General features: G+C 44.2%; 1 protein-coding gene across 2 annotated transcripts in view; it reads left to right on the top strand.

Annotated features, from left to right (window-relative positions):
* CLSTN2 (calsyntenin 2) overlaps positions 1-17997 on the top strand; it is a 742362-nt gene that overhangs the window by 629364 nt on the left and 95001 nt on the right. For both annotated transcript variants that reach the window (XM_070375497.1, XM_070375500.1), the window contains exon 8: positions 3246-3367. In XM_070375497.1, the coding sequence (XP_070231598.1) occupies positions 3246-3367 (122 nt within the window). The remainder of the gene's footprint in view (positions 1-3245; positions 3368-17997) is intronic.

Genomic DNA, 17997 nt, shown 5'->3' with positions numbered 1-17997 from the left:
CAGCTGCCTCTGAGCGGGGAGCAGTGAGCAGAGAGGGGCAGCAGGGGGAGGGGCTGCCCTACTACAATTTAGCAGAACATCAGTGTTTTTATTCTTATTCTTGGGGACCAAATGGACATCCAGAAATGGTTGAGACTGGAGCCAAAAGGGCTGAGTGCCAGGAAGAGGGAATTCAGTAGGAGAAGTAGATTGGCAAGGGGGCAGGGATAAGCAACCGAGGGCAGGAGCCAAGACCATGAAAGCTGTCATGAAAATCATGAAAGGAATCATGAAAAGCAGGGCTTAGAGAAGTAATGGAGAGGTGGTGGTGGTGGTGGTGGTTTAGTTGCTAAGTCCTGTCTGACTCTTGCGACCCCATGGACTATAGCCTGCCAGGCTCCTCTGCCCGTGGGATTCTCCAGGCAAGAATACTGGTGTGAGTTGCCATTTCCTTCTCCAAATGGAGAGGTAAGAGCCAACAAAGGTGGGACCAGAAGTGGTGTGAATATCCCTGCTGTCCAGATTGGGACAGTGTCACATAACAGATCAACTCCTATGTGAAGATTATAACATGCCCTTTCTTATTAAGGGTGTAGGGATTGAAGGGGTGGTGGGGGGAGAAGGGGTGAAAATATTTTTTAACCAGGGCCCAGTTTCATGGCCACAGGTGATCCCTGCAAAGCCTCTCCAAAAACCAGCCAATGCACCCATGAAGGAACCCACATGTAGACCCACATGACAGAGGACACTGGACATCCCTGGGGAATAACAAAGTCCACTGCCTCTTTAAAGAGACCCCACTTCTCTCCTTCGCATCTGCCTTCCCTGCCCCTGACCCAGACTGGAGCTGGGAGGAGTTTGGGGGAGGAGGCAGTGGGACAAGAAGAGTCCTTTCGCCACTGGTGGCCAACAAGCCACGGACAAGGCTGAGTGGGGAAGATCTTTTAACTAATGACACGCTGGTATTTGATATGGAGACTTTCTGGACTATTTAATACCTGACAGCGGCCAGAAGACTTTAGGATATGCCAGAGATGTGGGCAAGGAAAAGGAGGGGGGCCGCCAGGGAGAACACTGAAGGACAGCAGAAGCGGAGCTGAATTCCGAGTGTATCATATGTCACTGATGTTCATGTCATCGAGGAACCAGTTACCCTGGTGTGGGTGGTGACTCCAGGGATCCAGCCAACAGAGGGCGGGGAGGGAGGGACCACTGGAGGGAGAGCAGGAGATGCTGTAAACCTCCCATGAGGTCTGTCTTTTCATTCTTCTTTAACCTCTTCACCACAGCCTCTCCTGATGCCAAATGAAGCCAAAGGGGAGAAATCTTTCTGTATCCTCCTGACAGTTATCTATAGAAACTACAGGAAATCAGTTAGGCAATAGTGTGGGAGACAAGAACTGGTTAGTAAAATTCCTATAAGCAGGCCTGGGTATTTCATCAATGTAAAGATCAAGTAGTCACCTGAATATTGGTCTTGACCAATGCTGCCACACTTGGCAACTGACCATTCTCCCTCTGTCCATCTTTTGGTTGCATTTTGAAGAATGGTAATGCTTTTGTGAAAACAGCATCTGACACTACTCTGTTGTGTTGTCATGGTCACGAGGCAGTGTAGTAGTCCTTATAATAACCAACAGCCATTGAACATCTGTTCTGGGCAGATGGTTTATACACATTTCCTCATTGTATCAATTAAGATGCTTTCAGTTACAAGGAATGGGAAATACAGAGCAAACTGATATCAAATGATTAAAAATCAAAATTATTAAGGGAATGTGGGGTTCTTGTAACTAAAAGTGGCTAGAGCTAAGACAGACAGCTTCTGATAAAGTGTGATCAAGGTCCTGGCTCCTATTCTCTACAATTTTTCAGATCTGCCACCTTATATGTATCAATTTCATGTTAGCAAACATGTCTGCAGCAGCTCCAAGCCTCCCAGTATATACTGCAACTTCTTGAAAGAGATGGGGGTCTCTTCTTGCTAGCTGCTAAAAGAGGGAGACAATTCTTTCCTAGACTACTTATAACAGCTCCAGAATCACTGGCCTGACTCGAGTCACTTTCCTGACTGAAGCCCCATGGCCAGGAGAATGGTCTGCAATGCTGGACGTGGACCTGGGTTCTGAACCAAACACTGTGGTGGGGGTTATTTCACGAGCCTTTTTGGCTTAAACCAATGTGGAGCCCATGCCTTGAAGTGGGAATTGATGTTGATTCCTCCCACTTATACCTCCATAAGCAAGGTGTGTACAGGATGTGCAAAATCAGTCAATCACAACATCTATTCTTGTGACACATTAGGATAATCCAGCATCCCTGTCATGATACAGCTAAGGAAATCAAGCCTCTAAGAGGTTGAATTACTTCTCCAGCATCATCCAGAGGTATGGCTTCACTCCACGTCTATCTGAATCCAGGGCCCATGTCCTTCTTGCTGTATCTGCTCATTTGCCCAATACTTACAGAACATGTGCACCATACTTGCCTTCTGAGTGTGATACTTTGTAGTATAGTGTGAGTTCTCTGCGTATTGGTCAAAGAACAGCTCCCTGCTTCCCAATGGCTGTTATATTGTGACTACAGGATATCATGGCTAGGACCCAGTTGATTTTTTTTTTTTTTAATCAGAAAAGGAAGTTTTAGCAGGAAGAGAAAATCCCATCTGTTGTCTGTGTATGGGGAAAGAGGTATTTATTCATTGCTTTGGAAATTCAGGAAACTGTGTCTAGTGCTGGAAAGTTGACCTGCCACCTCCTCTCAGCAGCCAGAAGAGAGGCAGATCTCCTTAACTGCACACAGAAATGAAGGTGTGCTCTGTGGTTACTGTTGTCAAACCTGATGAAATAAAATAAGAGCCCAGAGCTCTGGGAGCATCCAGCTGTGTTAAAGGAACCTAGAGTGGCCGATGTGATTGTCAGAGAATGCCCTTGGCACTCCCAGAAGTCTATGTACAAAAAAAAAAAAGAGCTTGTGAACATATGTAATTTTATCCAGGCGCTAATGCAGTAAATGTTGGTATTTAAGGCCCAAATGGCTTCTTGGCAGAAGTTTTTTGTGGGCTTTCTGGAATCTACCTCTTCCATTTCAGAGAGCTCCACACATGTGTTCTAGAACTATTCATTAGATCAGTTGGAAAAGAAAAAAACTAGAATGCCCATTTCTTTGTTTTTGGGGTTGTGCTAAGTGATGAACTGGGAAGACTCCTCTAGGGGTGATGGGCTTAGGGATTCTGGCCCCCCTCAAATCCTCTTTCTGCTTTTCAGAAATGAACCGGCATCACTATGCCCTGTATGTGCACAACTGCCGCCTCGTCTTCCTCTTGCGCAAGGATTTTGACCAGGCAGACACCTTCCGCCCAGCAGAGTTCCACTGGAAGCTGGACCAGGTATGGGGCTCACCTCGCACTTCCCACCCCCGCCCCTCTGCCGGGATGGTTGATGTGGTTCAGGGATGATGGCAATGGGTAGGTACTTCACGGTTCTGGTCACTTGCTGATTTGGAGGAAAATCAACTCTGGGAGACACACAGCATCTTGAAGTCAGGATGGAAACTGCCGCCTTAAAGACCAGTAGGAAGTGGGGAGGACCACCCTTCCTGGCTGGACCGTCACCCATCAGTGGACTTGCCCGTGTGTAGCTTGTCGACTTGCTCTGTGTGGAGCTCCTGGGAAGCTGATCCTCTTAATCCCCAGGCCCAGTTTCTGATCTTTGTTAGCACATCTTTTTGTCATAAATGCTCTGTGTCTCCTCTTTGATGCTGTCCTTTGGGTGACGGTGCAGCCTCGCCTTTGGTGACACAGTTTGGGAGCAGGGACTGAGGACTTTGAAATCATCAGTGACACAGTGCCCTGTGAGCAGTGCATGTTCTCTTCTGAAGCAGGAAAATCTCTGACTCCTGACTTGTGATCACAAGGGCCGCTGTGTCGGACTTGTCAATGACAAATGAAGTAAGTGTCTGGTTGGAATGAAATGCTTTGAAGTGACTGTTTCTGAGGGCTATGCAGTGATGAGATTGTGGAGGTGGCATTTCTCTGGGTGGTCATGTTGCTGAAGAAGTATCAGTACAAGCAAACCTAGAGTTGTCCTCTGCTTAGATTTGGTGGGGGGTGGGTGGGGGGCATAAATTTTTGTTCGATGGTTTTACATTGTCAAGAGGGAGTGTGGCGGTCAGCAGAGAAGAGGGTCATAGCATGGGTGCTGCTTAATAAAGCAGATGAAATAATGCTCATTCTACTGCATCTCTTGTTTGCTTTTTTTCTGCCCAACCCATATTCTGAGAGCTTCTGGGGCCCTCAACCTTCTTTTCTCCCTCCAGGTGGATGCCGCCTGCCTCACCGTGCTTAGGGCTGAATGTTTCATAATCCTCTCCTTTCTCTTTCCTTATTACCTGTGTCTACCACTCCCCACTCCCTTTTCTGCTGAAGCCCCAGGCACCCAGTGGGGCTGATCTCAGAGTGTGTCACTGGAAAGCATACCAGAAGGAATTCATTTCCACCAAGACGAGAATGATTGCTACCACTCTTCCTCTATATGAAAGTACTGACATATGCTCTTTAGGAGAGAGATTCATTAATCTGAGGGAATGTCTCAATGGTGGGACATCAGGCAGCGTGACAAGGTTAAGGATGCCAGGCTGATGGGAAAGATGTTTGAGGGAGCCCTGGGGCAACTGCCTGATCCATTCTCAATAAACCCCATCCTGCTGGACCCTAGGGTTTTGGAAATATGGCATTTGGATTAATATATGTTCTTCTGAATTAGAAATTCTGGGCCTTACAAAAATTACACTATCTTGCCATTGTTTATCTGATTTCCCAGCAACCTCTTGGCTACCTTCTAAAATACCATATGGTTTATATGGGATGTTTTTATAAATACATAATATGAATTGAGGTAAATTAGAATAAATTCCATATTGTGAGGGGTTTTAATAAAAACATTTCTATACTGGCTGAGATCATTATAGATGCCCTTCAGTATTTCCTAAGATGGGATTGAAAGGCACTATTATAGGCAAATGAAAGTCACAGGCTTTGGAATTTAAACTAGGTGAGGAAGGAATTCTGGCAAGAATACTGTAGTGTGTAGCCATTCCCTTCTCCAAGGGATCTTCCCGACCCACAGATTGAACCCAGGTCTCCTCTATTACAGGTGGATTCCTTATCATCTGAGTCACAAGGAAACCGTATAGTGAATCTAGGAATTCTGAAATCTGCTCCCAAACTGATGACTTTAAGGAGGAGCTGAGAGCCACTGAATATCTTCCAAACTTCTCTAGTCTCATTTACTACCATTCATGTGTGCCTGCTCTGTGCCAGGTACTCTGTGCAGAGCTCAATCTCATCTCTCCCCAAGCCCTGCTGCATGGATAATATGGAGCAGGAGACCATGATCCAGCACCTTGGCCAAGGTCACACAATAAACATGGCTAGGACCTGATTTTTCCGTATGCTCTAGTGCTCTTTGGTGAGCGTGCCAATTAAAATGCAAAATGTTTACATTTTTAAATTTCAAATAATTTTTATTTGGAGATCGGAATTATGCAAAGTGCAAAATGTTTATCCTGATGAAACCCTATAAAACTGTCAAATCTTCACTTTGTTCAAGCTCTGTCTTCCTTGTCTTAGCTTGGGTTGCCATAACCGAATACCACAGCCTGGGTGGCCTGAACAACAGAGATTTATTTCTCACAGTTCTTGAGGCTGAAAAGTCCAAGATCAAGGTGCTAGCCATTCCCCCATGAGAACCCTCCTCCTGGCTATATACAGCAGCCTTTCTCACTGTGTTCTCACATGGTGGAGAGAGCTTAGGTACCTTTCCTTTTCCTTATCAGGCAGGAGCCCTATTGGACTAGGGTCCCACCCTTATGACCTCATTTAACCTTCATTAGTCCTAATGAAAATTAGACCCTTTCTTCCAACACAGCCATGTTTCGGGTTAGAGCTTCAACATATGAATTTGCAAGGATGCAGTTCAGCTTACGGGGCTTCCCTGGTGGCTCAGTGGTAAAGAATCCACCTGCCAATGCAGGAAACGTGGTTTCAGTCTCCAGGTTGGGAAGATCCCCTGGAGAAGGAAATGGCAACCTACTCCAGTATTCTTGCCTGGAGAATTCCATGGACAGAGGAGTCTGGTGGGTTCCAGTCCATGGGGTTGCAAAAGAGTCGGGCACAACTTAGCAACTAAACAAAATCAACAAAGAACAATTTAGCTATAGCATTCTTCTACGAAAGAAATTAACATAAAAAATGTGAAGCCTGCCTATTGATGATCAGAAGCCCCAGCTCACTTGAACAGTTGCCCACACCCTGAGAGGAGCTACAGTGGGTGGGAATAGGGAACCTCCACCATACTCATATTAGCAATCCAGTGGAATATACAGACCAGCCCAGATTCCTCTGTCCACTATTTAGCTCTCTAGCTTCTTTCTGGAGACAGAAACATATCAGAAGTTTCTTGGATGTAAATCATTTGATGCCAAGCTGTGCATATCTGATAAAGTCGCCTCCCTCAGGAAGCCATTCTGGGTCACCTGTTGTATAGCTTGCCTCTTCCCAGTGCTCCCCAGACTCCATGCAGAATCCGTCCCAATACTTACTCTGCCTTAGTTACCCATTTATTTGTCCTGCCTTTCTTCCCACTTTGTGCTGAGATCCTGGAGGGCATGTCTGTGTCTTACTCTCTCCAAATTCTCAGTGCAGATTGTAGCCCTGAGCACACAGTTGGTGTCCAGTAAATGTTTGCATAAAAATGAATGGATGTTGAGATCAAAAGAAAGGAGAGACAAAATGAGGGAGGAAGAGAGGGAAGTAGAGAAGAAAAATCGAGATCTTTTAAAACCTCCTGGTGATTAATTGATCTTTTGATCCATTTTTATGGAACATTTTAAAATTCTAAAATTTTGCCCTTTTTCACTCTCTGAATCTCAAAGGTTCAGCTTTGATCTTGATAATTTTACTCTTTCAAAGATCTCACTGATTTTACCCCCAGTGGTTCTGTAACTGTTATAAAACTTTCTGGCCTTGAGTGGAAAATGCTCAAGCCAGTCTAATGTGCTGTGTGTATTCAAATTGCTCACCCACCTTAGGGGTTCTAAAAGCATAATAAATGTCCTACTGCCTGATGAGACCTCATTTATTCTGAGCATAAACTTTGTGCCAAACTCTTTGTTAGGTACCAGAGATCAACTAAAATAAAGCTTCTGCTCTCTGGAAGTATCCATGACAACGGGGCAGACAAACACATAAACAGTGTACAATCCTATGTGATATGTGAAGAAGGCAGGGAACCAGGTAGAGGGCATCCGTGGGGACCAGTCTGAAGGATCCTGCCATGTCCCTGGGTATAAGGGCCTGGGAAAGCTTCTGGGAGGGGTGGGAGGGTTCAGAGGAGGTAGAGCCAGGTAGCCAAGCCGGGAGGGAATGAGAAGGAGGGCCATCTTCAGGGGATTGTAAGCTTTCTGTGTGTCAGGGCACAAGGACAGGGCAGAAGGGGAAGACGCTGACAATGGTGTTGAACCTGGACTTGGGTCCATTCGTCCAACTGATACGGGTTATGGTGAAAGAAAGTATAGCATTTATTCTAAGGCTCCAAGCAATGAGAATGGGCAGCTCATGCTCAAAAAACTGTGAACTCCCCATGGTTTTCAGGCGAGAGTTTTTTTAAAGGTGGTGTGAGGGAGCAGGCCTCACGGTACGTTATCAGCTCATGCAGAGTTCTAATTGATTGGCATCAAGGTGAAGTTTTAAGCATCACCAATCTTCTGGTTTCAACCTGTCTGGAGTCTCTGTGCTTTTAGTCAGCAGTTTTCATCTGATGGGGGTCTGCAACCTGTACAACAACTTAGGAATGTGTGTCAGACCTATATCTGTATTTCTCAGGGACCTGGGAGTTTAGTGACACTGCTTTGTGGATGACTTATTGTCTAAATTGTTCCCAGTTTGTTGGCTCAACAGCTAGTCTTTGTTTCTACACTTTCACATTTCCTAATCATTAACCCTTTGAAGCCAGTCTGATGTATTGTGTGGGCTTCCCTGTTGGCTCAGTAGTAAAGAATTCACCTGCCAATGCAGGAGATGGGTTCAGTCCCTGGGTCAGGAAGATCCCCTGGAGAATGCTCCAGTATTCTTGCCTGGCAAATCTCGTGAACAGAGGAGCCTGGTGGGCTACAGTCCATGGGGTTGCAAAAGAGCTGGACAGGACTTAGCAACTAAACAAAAATAGCAATGTATTATGTGCACTCAAATTCCTGGCCCACCTTAGGAAATCTTTTAAGACTGAGAGGTGACCTGGGAGACTAGAACAAAATAGTTTTACTTCAAAAGACATGGACATAGGGACTTGAGTACAGTTTCAACAGGTATTAGGACCCAGTTTGGAGGAGCAGGTGGGAATTAAACATCAAGAGGCTTTTTATAGCGTGTTATTGAGTTGGTAATTTATCCCCAAAGAATGGGCCACAATCAAAGCATTTTGTTATTCAAAAGAAGACTAATAATTTGGGGGATACAACTGTGAGGAATGCAAGTATGACATTCATAAAATATCACATTCAAGCAAATGTAACTCAGGCCAGGTTATTCACTGGGGTCAGTAGCAGGGGGTATGATAGAATCAGGGTCTCCCTCTTCCTTTCTCTGCAGCCAGGAGACTAAGTGTGTGACAGATGCTGCTTGTGGGCATAAAATGAGGGCATGATGGGTGGGCTGGGTTCTACATAGCTTTTCAAGTGTGTGTGCCCAGGGAGTGTAGTAGTTGTCACAGAGGAGCTACGTGCTTCCAAAAAGCCCATCCCTTTCCCCTGCACCTCAGAAGGCCTTTGCCAGGGTATATAGGCTGCCAGATAAATCCATTACAAGGCAACCCCAAGAAATGCCCCAACTACCCAGTGTACCTCTTGAAAATGAATCCATGATGAGGAGACTGTCATTTTAATTAGATTTTTACTTATGATCTGCTAATGCAAATCCCTCAAGCCTGCACTTAGTCATGTGCAAACCCAGACAAGAGCAGAGGAGAAGGCCAGTTGCCAGTTCACATGCAAAAGGTTTATGAACTTACAGCCCTCCCAGCTTTCGTGTTATTTGGATATGGTTGACTCAGCATCACAAATTCTAATGATCTTCCCTGTGGACTTACTGGTGCTTGGAGGGAGACAGCACACTCACTTATTGGAAGACACAGCTTGAGTGACAGCCTTAATGAACCAATAAGAGGACAGGCGCCCCAGGCTCAGACAAGGGGAAAAAAAATGCATCTCTGAAAAATCGCAAGGAAGTGAAATCCATTCTGTTGGCCCTCACCTTCTCTGTGCCAGAAATTGCAACAAGCACCAGGGGAGAGAAGGACACGATGGATCCTGCCTTAGGAGCCCACAGCCCTGCCTAGATTATGCCCAATTTTACAGACCTGAGGATTATTCTCCTGCAAGGGTCCCAAACTCTAATAGTCATGGACAGGAGAAGCAGTCAAAGTGAGTGCAGATGCCTGGCTGGGTGACTGTGGGTCCTCATTCAGACTCACCTACCACGCAGATCCAGGCCACACAAGAATCCAAGCCTGATGCTGCACTTGCAGTCGTTCACAAATGGGGAGTCAGGTTGCCATAGAAAACCTTCCAAATTGAGTATTTTCTCATTTAAAAACGTATTATCAAACCAGATGTTCCATGGTATACTTTATAATCTGGTCACTGATAAAAACAAACAAAAGATCAGTAACCAAAAAAACCCACCATCATCTGGACACAGGAAAACCACACCGTAACGTGGCTGTTTGAGAAGTTTGATCTTCGTCAGTAAGGCACATTTGTCCTTTCTGAGCACCTCCTGTCCTAGTCCCATGCCCCACCCTCCATGAAGAATGCTGGGTTCCCAGTGTCAAGTGTGGGGGGCATGTTGTGTCCCCAGGGGCCCCTTCACTACACCCAGGAAGAAGGGGCAGCTGTGAGTGGGGCAGGGTCCCTCAGACCCAGGTGGTCTTCTTTCTTCCCACATAAAGGAGAGAAGAAGCACAGGCCCAAGTTACTCTGGAAAAAAATGACAGAGCCAGGATTTGAGTCAAATACCCACATTTGTCAGACCATCGCCTTTGCCCATTAAGTCTATTCTACTTGCTTAGAAATCCAAAGCTCCTGGGAGAGGAGAAATCTTTTATTCTTGGTGAGGAAAGTGTGTTTGAATGATGTAAAATGAGTTTACTCGCATCTGCTTTTTCAGCCACCCTAGGAGTCAAATGAGTTAGTTCAATCATTATTATAGCCAAGTGCCAAGGAGTTAATTGGAGAATGGTCAATCCAGTCCAGACCAGTCGTCTTAATGAGCAAAATAATTGGGCATTGTCAGTGCTCTAATTCCACAGTTAAAGACTGATTTCTTGGGTGCATTGGCCATGCTGCCTTTAATGCAGTGACATAGCCCACTCAACACCCCACCTAGCACACTGGCCTTTGGTGAGACCTGCTTCCCTTTAGGAACATGTGTCCTAATCGGATGGGGAGGAAGAATGTCCAGAACCTCTTTTGTCTCTCCTTTAGGCAGAATCCCAAATGACTTCCCTTAAGATGCCAACTTGCAGGGTTGTTCAGAATGGATAAGGAGTTGGGGAGAGTCACAAACACAGTGAGTCTTACTTACTTCTTTAGTTTTCTGTAGTACATAAGGTCCCTTTATAAGCCCTCACTTTTTTTCAGTGTCCCTCTCCCTGCCTCTTCTCATCTCCAAGAACTTCTAGAAACATTTCGGGAGAGGGGGCATCTGTGATTTCATGGTGTTGGCAGAGAACAGTCCTCAGACGGCCTTGGTCCTCTTGGGTCAGGACTGTGCAGTGACCGCATTTCCTGCTCTCTGGAAAGTGCTGGCATGGTTATCCCAGTCATTCCGTTTTCTTTAGAGATGGTACCAACATCCTAGAAATCCATCACCCACTGCCTGAGCCATGTTCTCTCCACCTCGAAGCTCCTTTCCTGGCAGCCTTTCATCCTGCCCATCTCTGCTGCACTGGTTACCTCCACCCCACAACACCTCACCTGGGCTCCCCAGGGCCCCCAGCGAGCCACCTAAGGTGCATGTTGTGTCCTGAGTGGCCCCTCACCACACCCAGGAAGAAGGAGCAGCTGTGAGCGGGGCAGGGTCCCTTAGACCCAGGTGGTCTTCTTTCCTCCCACATAAAGGAGAGAATACGTCACAGGCCCAAGTCCCTCCAGAAAAAAATGACAGAGCCGGGATTTGAGTCAAATACTCAATTTGTCAGACCAGTGCCTTTGCCCATTAAGTCTATTCTACCTGCTTAGAAATCCAAAGCTCCTGGGAGAGGAGAAATCTTTTATTCTTGGTGAGGAAAGTGTGTCTACCTTTGGTAGACAGAATAATGGCTCCAAAGGTGTCCACCTCCTAATCCCTGAAATCTGTAAATACTTTACCTTACATGGCAAAAGGTCTTTATAGATGTGATTAAAGATCCTGAGCTAGGGAGATTATCTTGGGTTAGTCAAGTGGATCCAATGTAATCCAAGGATTCTTACAGGAGGGAGGCAGGAGGGTTAGAGTGAGACAAGACATGACAGGAATCAGAGGTCAGAGTGATGTGAGCCAAGGAATGTACCCACCTCTATGAGCTGGTGGTTAAAAAAAAAAAAACCAGATTGTCTCTTACAGTCTCCAAAAGGCACCTTGATTGAAGCCAAGAGAGATTCATTTCAGATTTTTTTACTGCCAAAGCTATAATAGAATAAATCTGTGTTGTTTTAACAGAAAGGCTGAGGTTTTTTTTTTTTTTTTTTTTTTTATAGCAGCAATAGGAAACACATACATTGTTCGTGAGCCTTTGGGAGATCACCTCCCATCTTCCCACACTTTACTGAGGTGACCCTGGGCCCAGCTTTCCAGGCAGGTTCAGAGACTCTTCTGTACCCCCAGTGTGGGGCCTCTGTCCAGGGTCTCTATAGAACCCCTCCCCTTGGAGGCATGGCCCTAGCAGGGAGGGATGAAGAGCCACTGCCTTTAACATCCCCCACTTACTGCCTGCTGTTCACCAAGCCTGCTGCCTCAACAAGCCTCCGGACTAGGATCCCCATGGGGCACATTGAGACTTTCCTTCTGCCCTAAGCCATATCTTTCCTCTAGCCCAAGGTGCCGGTCACCTCACCAGCCATGATCAGTGGGAAAGGTACCTCTCTGCCTTTAGGGAAGAAGCGTGAGTCCTTTATGCTTGGTTCTGAAAAATGCTAAGACAAACTTAGAAAATCCTCCTTCTCTTGACAGAGTCACACTTGGAGCCTTAAGAATGGCAGAGTTGATACATGAATGAGATCCTCTAGATAATACCTGTCATTCCCCTGAAGAACAGAAACCTGCGTCACTGGAAGGTCTCTACTGGAGTTCACACCTCACCCCGCTGTGCTCTCAGCTTGGTGCCGCAGGGCTTGCTCCCAGGGGAGAGAAGCCTGCTGGCTCCAAGGGACCACAGTCCAGGAGTAGCAGCCTTACTGCCCTGGGAGCACCCCTCACTCAGAGGGCATGGGAGCAGCCAGGCGTGAAGGTGGGGAGCATTTCTTGGTGGCCTCTTTCTCTCTTCTCAGGAGTCCCAGTGATAGATAGCCAACCCCCTACCCCACCAGCCACAGCCGTGACCTTGTCTATGCCCCCTGTCTTATTCTCTGTCCCTGACTTGCTCTCCAACTTCCTCTTTCTTCCTCTGTGGAATCAGCTCCCAAATGAACTCTCTGCTCTTATTTGGCCAGCTAGCATGCACAGGTAGAGTATTGATCTACAGTGGGCCGTTAGCAAACAGCCACTGCTATTATTATTGGAAAGAAAGGGACTTCTTCAGAATTTCAGGGGCAGAACTATAACTAAATGAAGGAAATTACCAAGAGACCAAAATGAAGTGAGCCAAAGGAAGGAAAGGAAGGTTATCAAGGTACAGATGAAGGCTGTCAGGGCTGTAGTGGAACTGATTGCAAGCCTAACCTGCAGTACCATCTGATGACAAATAGATAATTCCATCTGTCATACTGGGGACATAGTCTCCACAAACCTGCTGAGGGTCCCCTCAGCCTTGCTCATCAGTACATCCTGAGTCATTGCTTAAAGAGGGGGTTTTGCAAGGCTTTCTTGGATTTCCATTATTACTCAAATGATTTTCTTTAATTTTTCTTCTGAAGAGCCTGTGCTAAAGGAGAATCTGGACTCTTGGTGAATTAAGAGCTGCAGGAATGTAATTATGCTACCAAACCAAACTTGGGTCCATTTGTCTGCATGCAGTGAAGCCAATTTACTGACAGTGGGTTGTGGTGAAAGAAAGTGCAGCATTCATTGCAGGGTGCCAAGCAAGGAGTCCAGGCAGCTTGTGCCTAAGAAACCTGGATTCCCCGATGGCTTTCAAAGAAACGTTTTTAAAGCCAAGGTGATGGAAGGGGGTTAGGAGGTGCTTGATCAGCTTTTGGACATTTTCTGGTTAGTTGGTGGTGAGGTAATTGGGAGTCAATATCATCGGGCTCCTAGTGTCAACTTGTCTGGGGTCCATGTGCTTATGGGCAACATACAGTTAACTTCTTCCACCTGGTGGAGGTTTCACTACCTGCAAAACATCTCAAAGGATATTTCTCACAATTATCTATGACTCTTGAGGAGGATCTAAAGGTCCTTGACTTTGTTTAATGGCTAAACTATTATTTTGTCTTGCTTGACTGTTTTCCTTTCTTTCTGCATTTTCTCATGTCTCTGATTAATTTTATTCTTTGGAACTCAAGGAAAGCCTAGAAGGCAAAAGTTTTTCTTAGATAAGAGGCAAGCAAGAGGCGGGGGGGGGAGTTTGTTCCAGAAAGATCTCATAGGGTCCTGCTCAGTTATAATTCTCTTCTCTGCTGCGATCTCACCTGGCTTCTCCCACTCTTTTATTCCATCTTGAAGTAGAAGGCTATACCACTGGTAAATTTAAACAAATCAAAGATGCTAATTATCCTATACCTTCTCCCTCTGCTGGCAGACGTGGCTCCTCTCTGGCCTCTTTTCCCCAGATGAGCATCTGCTCAGTAATTCTTTTTGCTCCTGTGAAATCATTATTTGTGTCTTAGCCTGTACCTCTGCCCAGAGGCAACAAATGCATTTTCTGTTCAGTAGACATCCTGTAATACATATTTAAAATCAGTCTCATTTTACTGTTAAAAAGACAAAAACAATGTCAACATAATTACAAACGCTTAGTAAATCAAATCACCATTTCAGTAATAAGATGCTCAGGCCTTGGGGTGGTCCCAGTGGAAGCAGCTTTGACTCAGTCACCACACTGACTGTAACTTGCTCCTATCTTTTCTCTAGACTGCTTTGGGGATTAGGTACCAGGGAGAGGGGAGAGAGACTCCTCCTTGCCATCAAACCCAAGCATCTACATTTGTCGTATGAAAGGTATTTTTCTCTCTGTGTCATTTCCACAGTGTAGAAAATAAGAAATTGGCATAACTGAAACTTAATATAAAACAGCACATTCTAATGCTAACACCCTCATTTAGGAGACATAAGGCAGAGGCACTGATGACCACGAAATTGCTGTATAGTGAGAAGGAGAATTGGATTGAACATTATTTCTATTCTTACTTTGCTCCAGACACTTTCTTTTTTATTCTAACAAGAATCTTGCAATTTAGGCAAAACACCCAGGTTAAGGATGAAGAATGGGAGACATAATAGGTTGCTTTCCACATCTCTTATCTAGTAAATGTGCTCAGTCACTTCAGTCGTGTCCAACTCTTTGCAACCCCATGGGCTGCAGCCCACCAGGCTCCTCTGTCCATGGGGTTCTCCAGGTAAGAATACTGGAGTGGGTTGTCATGCCCTCCTCTAATAAATGGAAGAACCTTGAATATGACCTTAACACACATGTGCCAAGAGGGTAAAATGCACTGTTATTGACTTGGGAGGATTTACAACCTTAGTGAGTACACAGCATGAGAAGAATGAATCAATATCTGTGGTGATACCTAAGTGTTTAGAACAGGGCATGGATGTCCAGCGAGAAACAGATTCCAAGATCAGCTTATCAGGAATCACATTTTAGCATCTTTTGCAGTAAAGATCAGCTTTCTCCTGAGGTCCGCGGGTGAGAGTTCTGTTCAGCCAATAAAACAAGAAAAGCCAGTGAAGCTGACTCTTAGGGAATATCACTCCTCCAGGGATGTCCTGCAATGCAATAACCCTGGAGGTCCTAGGCAGTGAGATTAATTTGCCCTACCTTCCCTGCTTCCTCCCATTCTCCTATGAGTCATCTGTTTCCATCCTTAATGTCTAAACATGCAAATATTGCTGCACTTTCTGCTCACTAGTTTAGCTAAAGGAAGTGCCCTTTAATTATGCTTTTAAATAATGAACCTCCCCCATCACCTTGACAATTAGTGCATATTTAGAAGGAAGCAAGGCCTCATTATGAAACTGCTATTGCACCCCTTGGTTACTAGGAAGAAGGTACTGTTCTTTAGACAACATACATAGGAATCAAAAGACAAATAAGCCTTGTGATTGCATTAGCTTCTTGTAGCCCTTATGTGCAAGAATGGCAAACAGCCAATGTGTGAGGGAGAGAAGGAAAACTGGCATTTTTTGAGAGGCTGTTATGTGCCAATCCCTAAATACATTGATTTGCATACATTAAGTCTAATCTGCTCAGTTACTTTTGAAGCTATTTCTTAATTCAGTTTTTTAGATGTTGAAAATGAGGCTCTGAAAGATTAAGCAATTTGCCTAAGGTATCAGACCATGTCCACCGTTCTCCAAAAGAACATGGGTTATTTTCCATTATGTGTTTATCTTGTTGAGAACTATTTACATAGCTTGGCATAATGGGGTATCTGCCAAGTTTTCACCATATTTCTCCATCCATTGATCTCAGCAGACACTCACAGGAATAATTTGTTTCCATAAAATTCCAAGGAAAAGACAGTTTGGACAATATTATGTTTACACCTATCTGCATAGCTTTTAAAAATAAAACAATTTGTCATGATAAAGCAAGTTATTTCTACTATCTTACTGACCAATTACTTGTTCATCTTTTAAGACTATCTTTCAAGACTCAAGGATCACGTCCTTTATAAGACTTTTCTGTAATTCTCTCTCCCATAAAGAATTAGCCTTAACTCCATGAGGGCTCCAGAATTTTATCACACCATTCTTCACACTTCATTACACTTCTTTGTTTGTTGGTTCATTTCTTCCACAGTGCTGGGATATCATGTCTTATTCACCTTTTTAACTTTTAACATAGCATCTAACACAAATATGTGTCCAAAATATGCTTCTTAAATTTAAAAAGATGAGTCCTTATCTGAATGTCATAATTTGATTTTCTACACCATGATTCCCAAACACTGGTCCATAGACCTATAAGTACCAGTTGGGCTATATAAATATTATCTGAGGAACATTGAAAAAAAGCTTCCAAAAGCAAAACAAAACAAAACCAATATATCCTTTAACAGGTGAATAAATAAATAGCCTATTGTATATCCATACGTGGAATGCTGTTCAGCAATAAAAAGGAACAACATATTGACTTACACAACATAGATCGATTTCAAAAACATTATGCTAAGTGTTGAAAACTAGACAACAAAGACTAGATAGTCCATGACTTCATTTATATGAAATGTCCACAAAACACAGTTTTAAGATGGAAAACATTATAGATCACTGGTTGCTTGGGACTCAAAGTCAGAGGAGGAGTAAACTATAAATGAGCACAGTCATCTTTAGGTGACAGAAATGTTATAAAACTAGCTTGTGATGGTTGTTGCACAAGGTGAAAAGGCAGCCTTCAGAATGGGAGAAAATAATAGCAAATGAAGCAACTGACAAACAACTAATCTCAAAAATATACAAGCAACTCCTACAGCTCAACTCCAGAAAAATAAATGACCCAGTCAAAAAATGGGCCAAAGAACTAAATAGACATTTCTCCAAAGAAGACATACAGATGGCTAACAAACACATGAAAAGATGCTCAACATCACTCATTATCAGAGAAATGCAAATCAGAACCACTATGAGGTACCATTTCACGCCAGTCAGAATGGCTGCGATCCAAAAGTCTACAAGCAATAAATGCTGGAGAGGGTGTGGAGAAAAGGGAACCCTCTTACACTGTTGGTGGGAATGCAAACTAGTACAGCCACTATGGAGAACAGTGTGGAGATTCCTTAAAAAACTGGAAATAGAACTGCCTTATGATCCAGCAATCCCACTGCTGGGCATACACACTGAGGAAACCAGAAGGGAAAGAGACACGTGTACCCCAGTGTTCATCGCAGCACTGTTTATAATAGCCAAGACATGGAAGCAACCTAGATGTCCATCAGCAGATGAATGGATAAGAAAGCTGTGGTACATATACACAATGGAGTATTACTCAGCCATTACAAAGAATACATTTGAATCAGTTCTAATGAGGTGGATGAAACTGGAGCCTATTATACAGAGTGAAGAAAGCCAGAAAGAAAAACACCAATACAGTATACTAACACATATATATGGAATTTAGAAAGATGGTAACAATAACCCGGTGTACGAGACAGCAAAAGAGACACTGATGTATAGAACAGTCTTATGGACTCTGTGGGAGAGGGAGAGGGTGGGAAGATTTAGGAGAATGGCATTGAAACATGTATAATATCATGTGTGAAATGAGTCACCAGTCCAGGTTCAATGCACGATACTGGATGCTTGGGGCTGGTGTACTGGGACGACCCAGAGGGATGGTATGGGGAGGGAGGAAGGAGGAGGGTTCAGGATGGGGAACACATGTATACATGTGGCAGATTCATTTTGATATTTGGCAAAACTAATACAATTTGTAAAGTTTAAAAATAAAATTTAAAAAAAAAAAAAACATATCTCTCCCATCAAAAAAAAAATTATTGAATTGTACAATTACAATGAATGAATTGAATTATGTATAAGATAGCTTTTATCTATGAAGCTATTTAATAAAATTATTAAAAGTAAGAATTTTAAAAGTGAAGAAGAAT

This window comes from Bos mutus, chromosome 1, assembly GCF_027580195.1.
Source record: "Bos mutus isolate GX-2022 chromosome 1, NWIPB_WYAK_1.1, whole genome shotgun sequence".
NCBI lineage: Eukaryota > Metazoa > Chordata > Mammalia > Artiodactyla > Bovidae > Bos > Bos mutus.
This window is presented reverse-complemented; position numbering and strand designations above follow the sequence as displayed.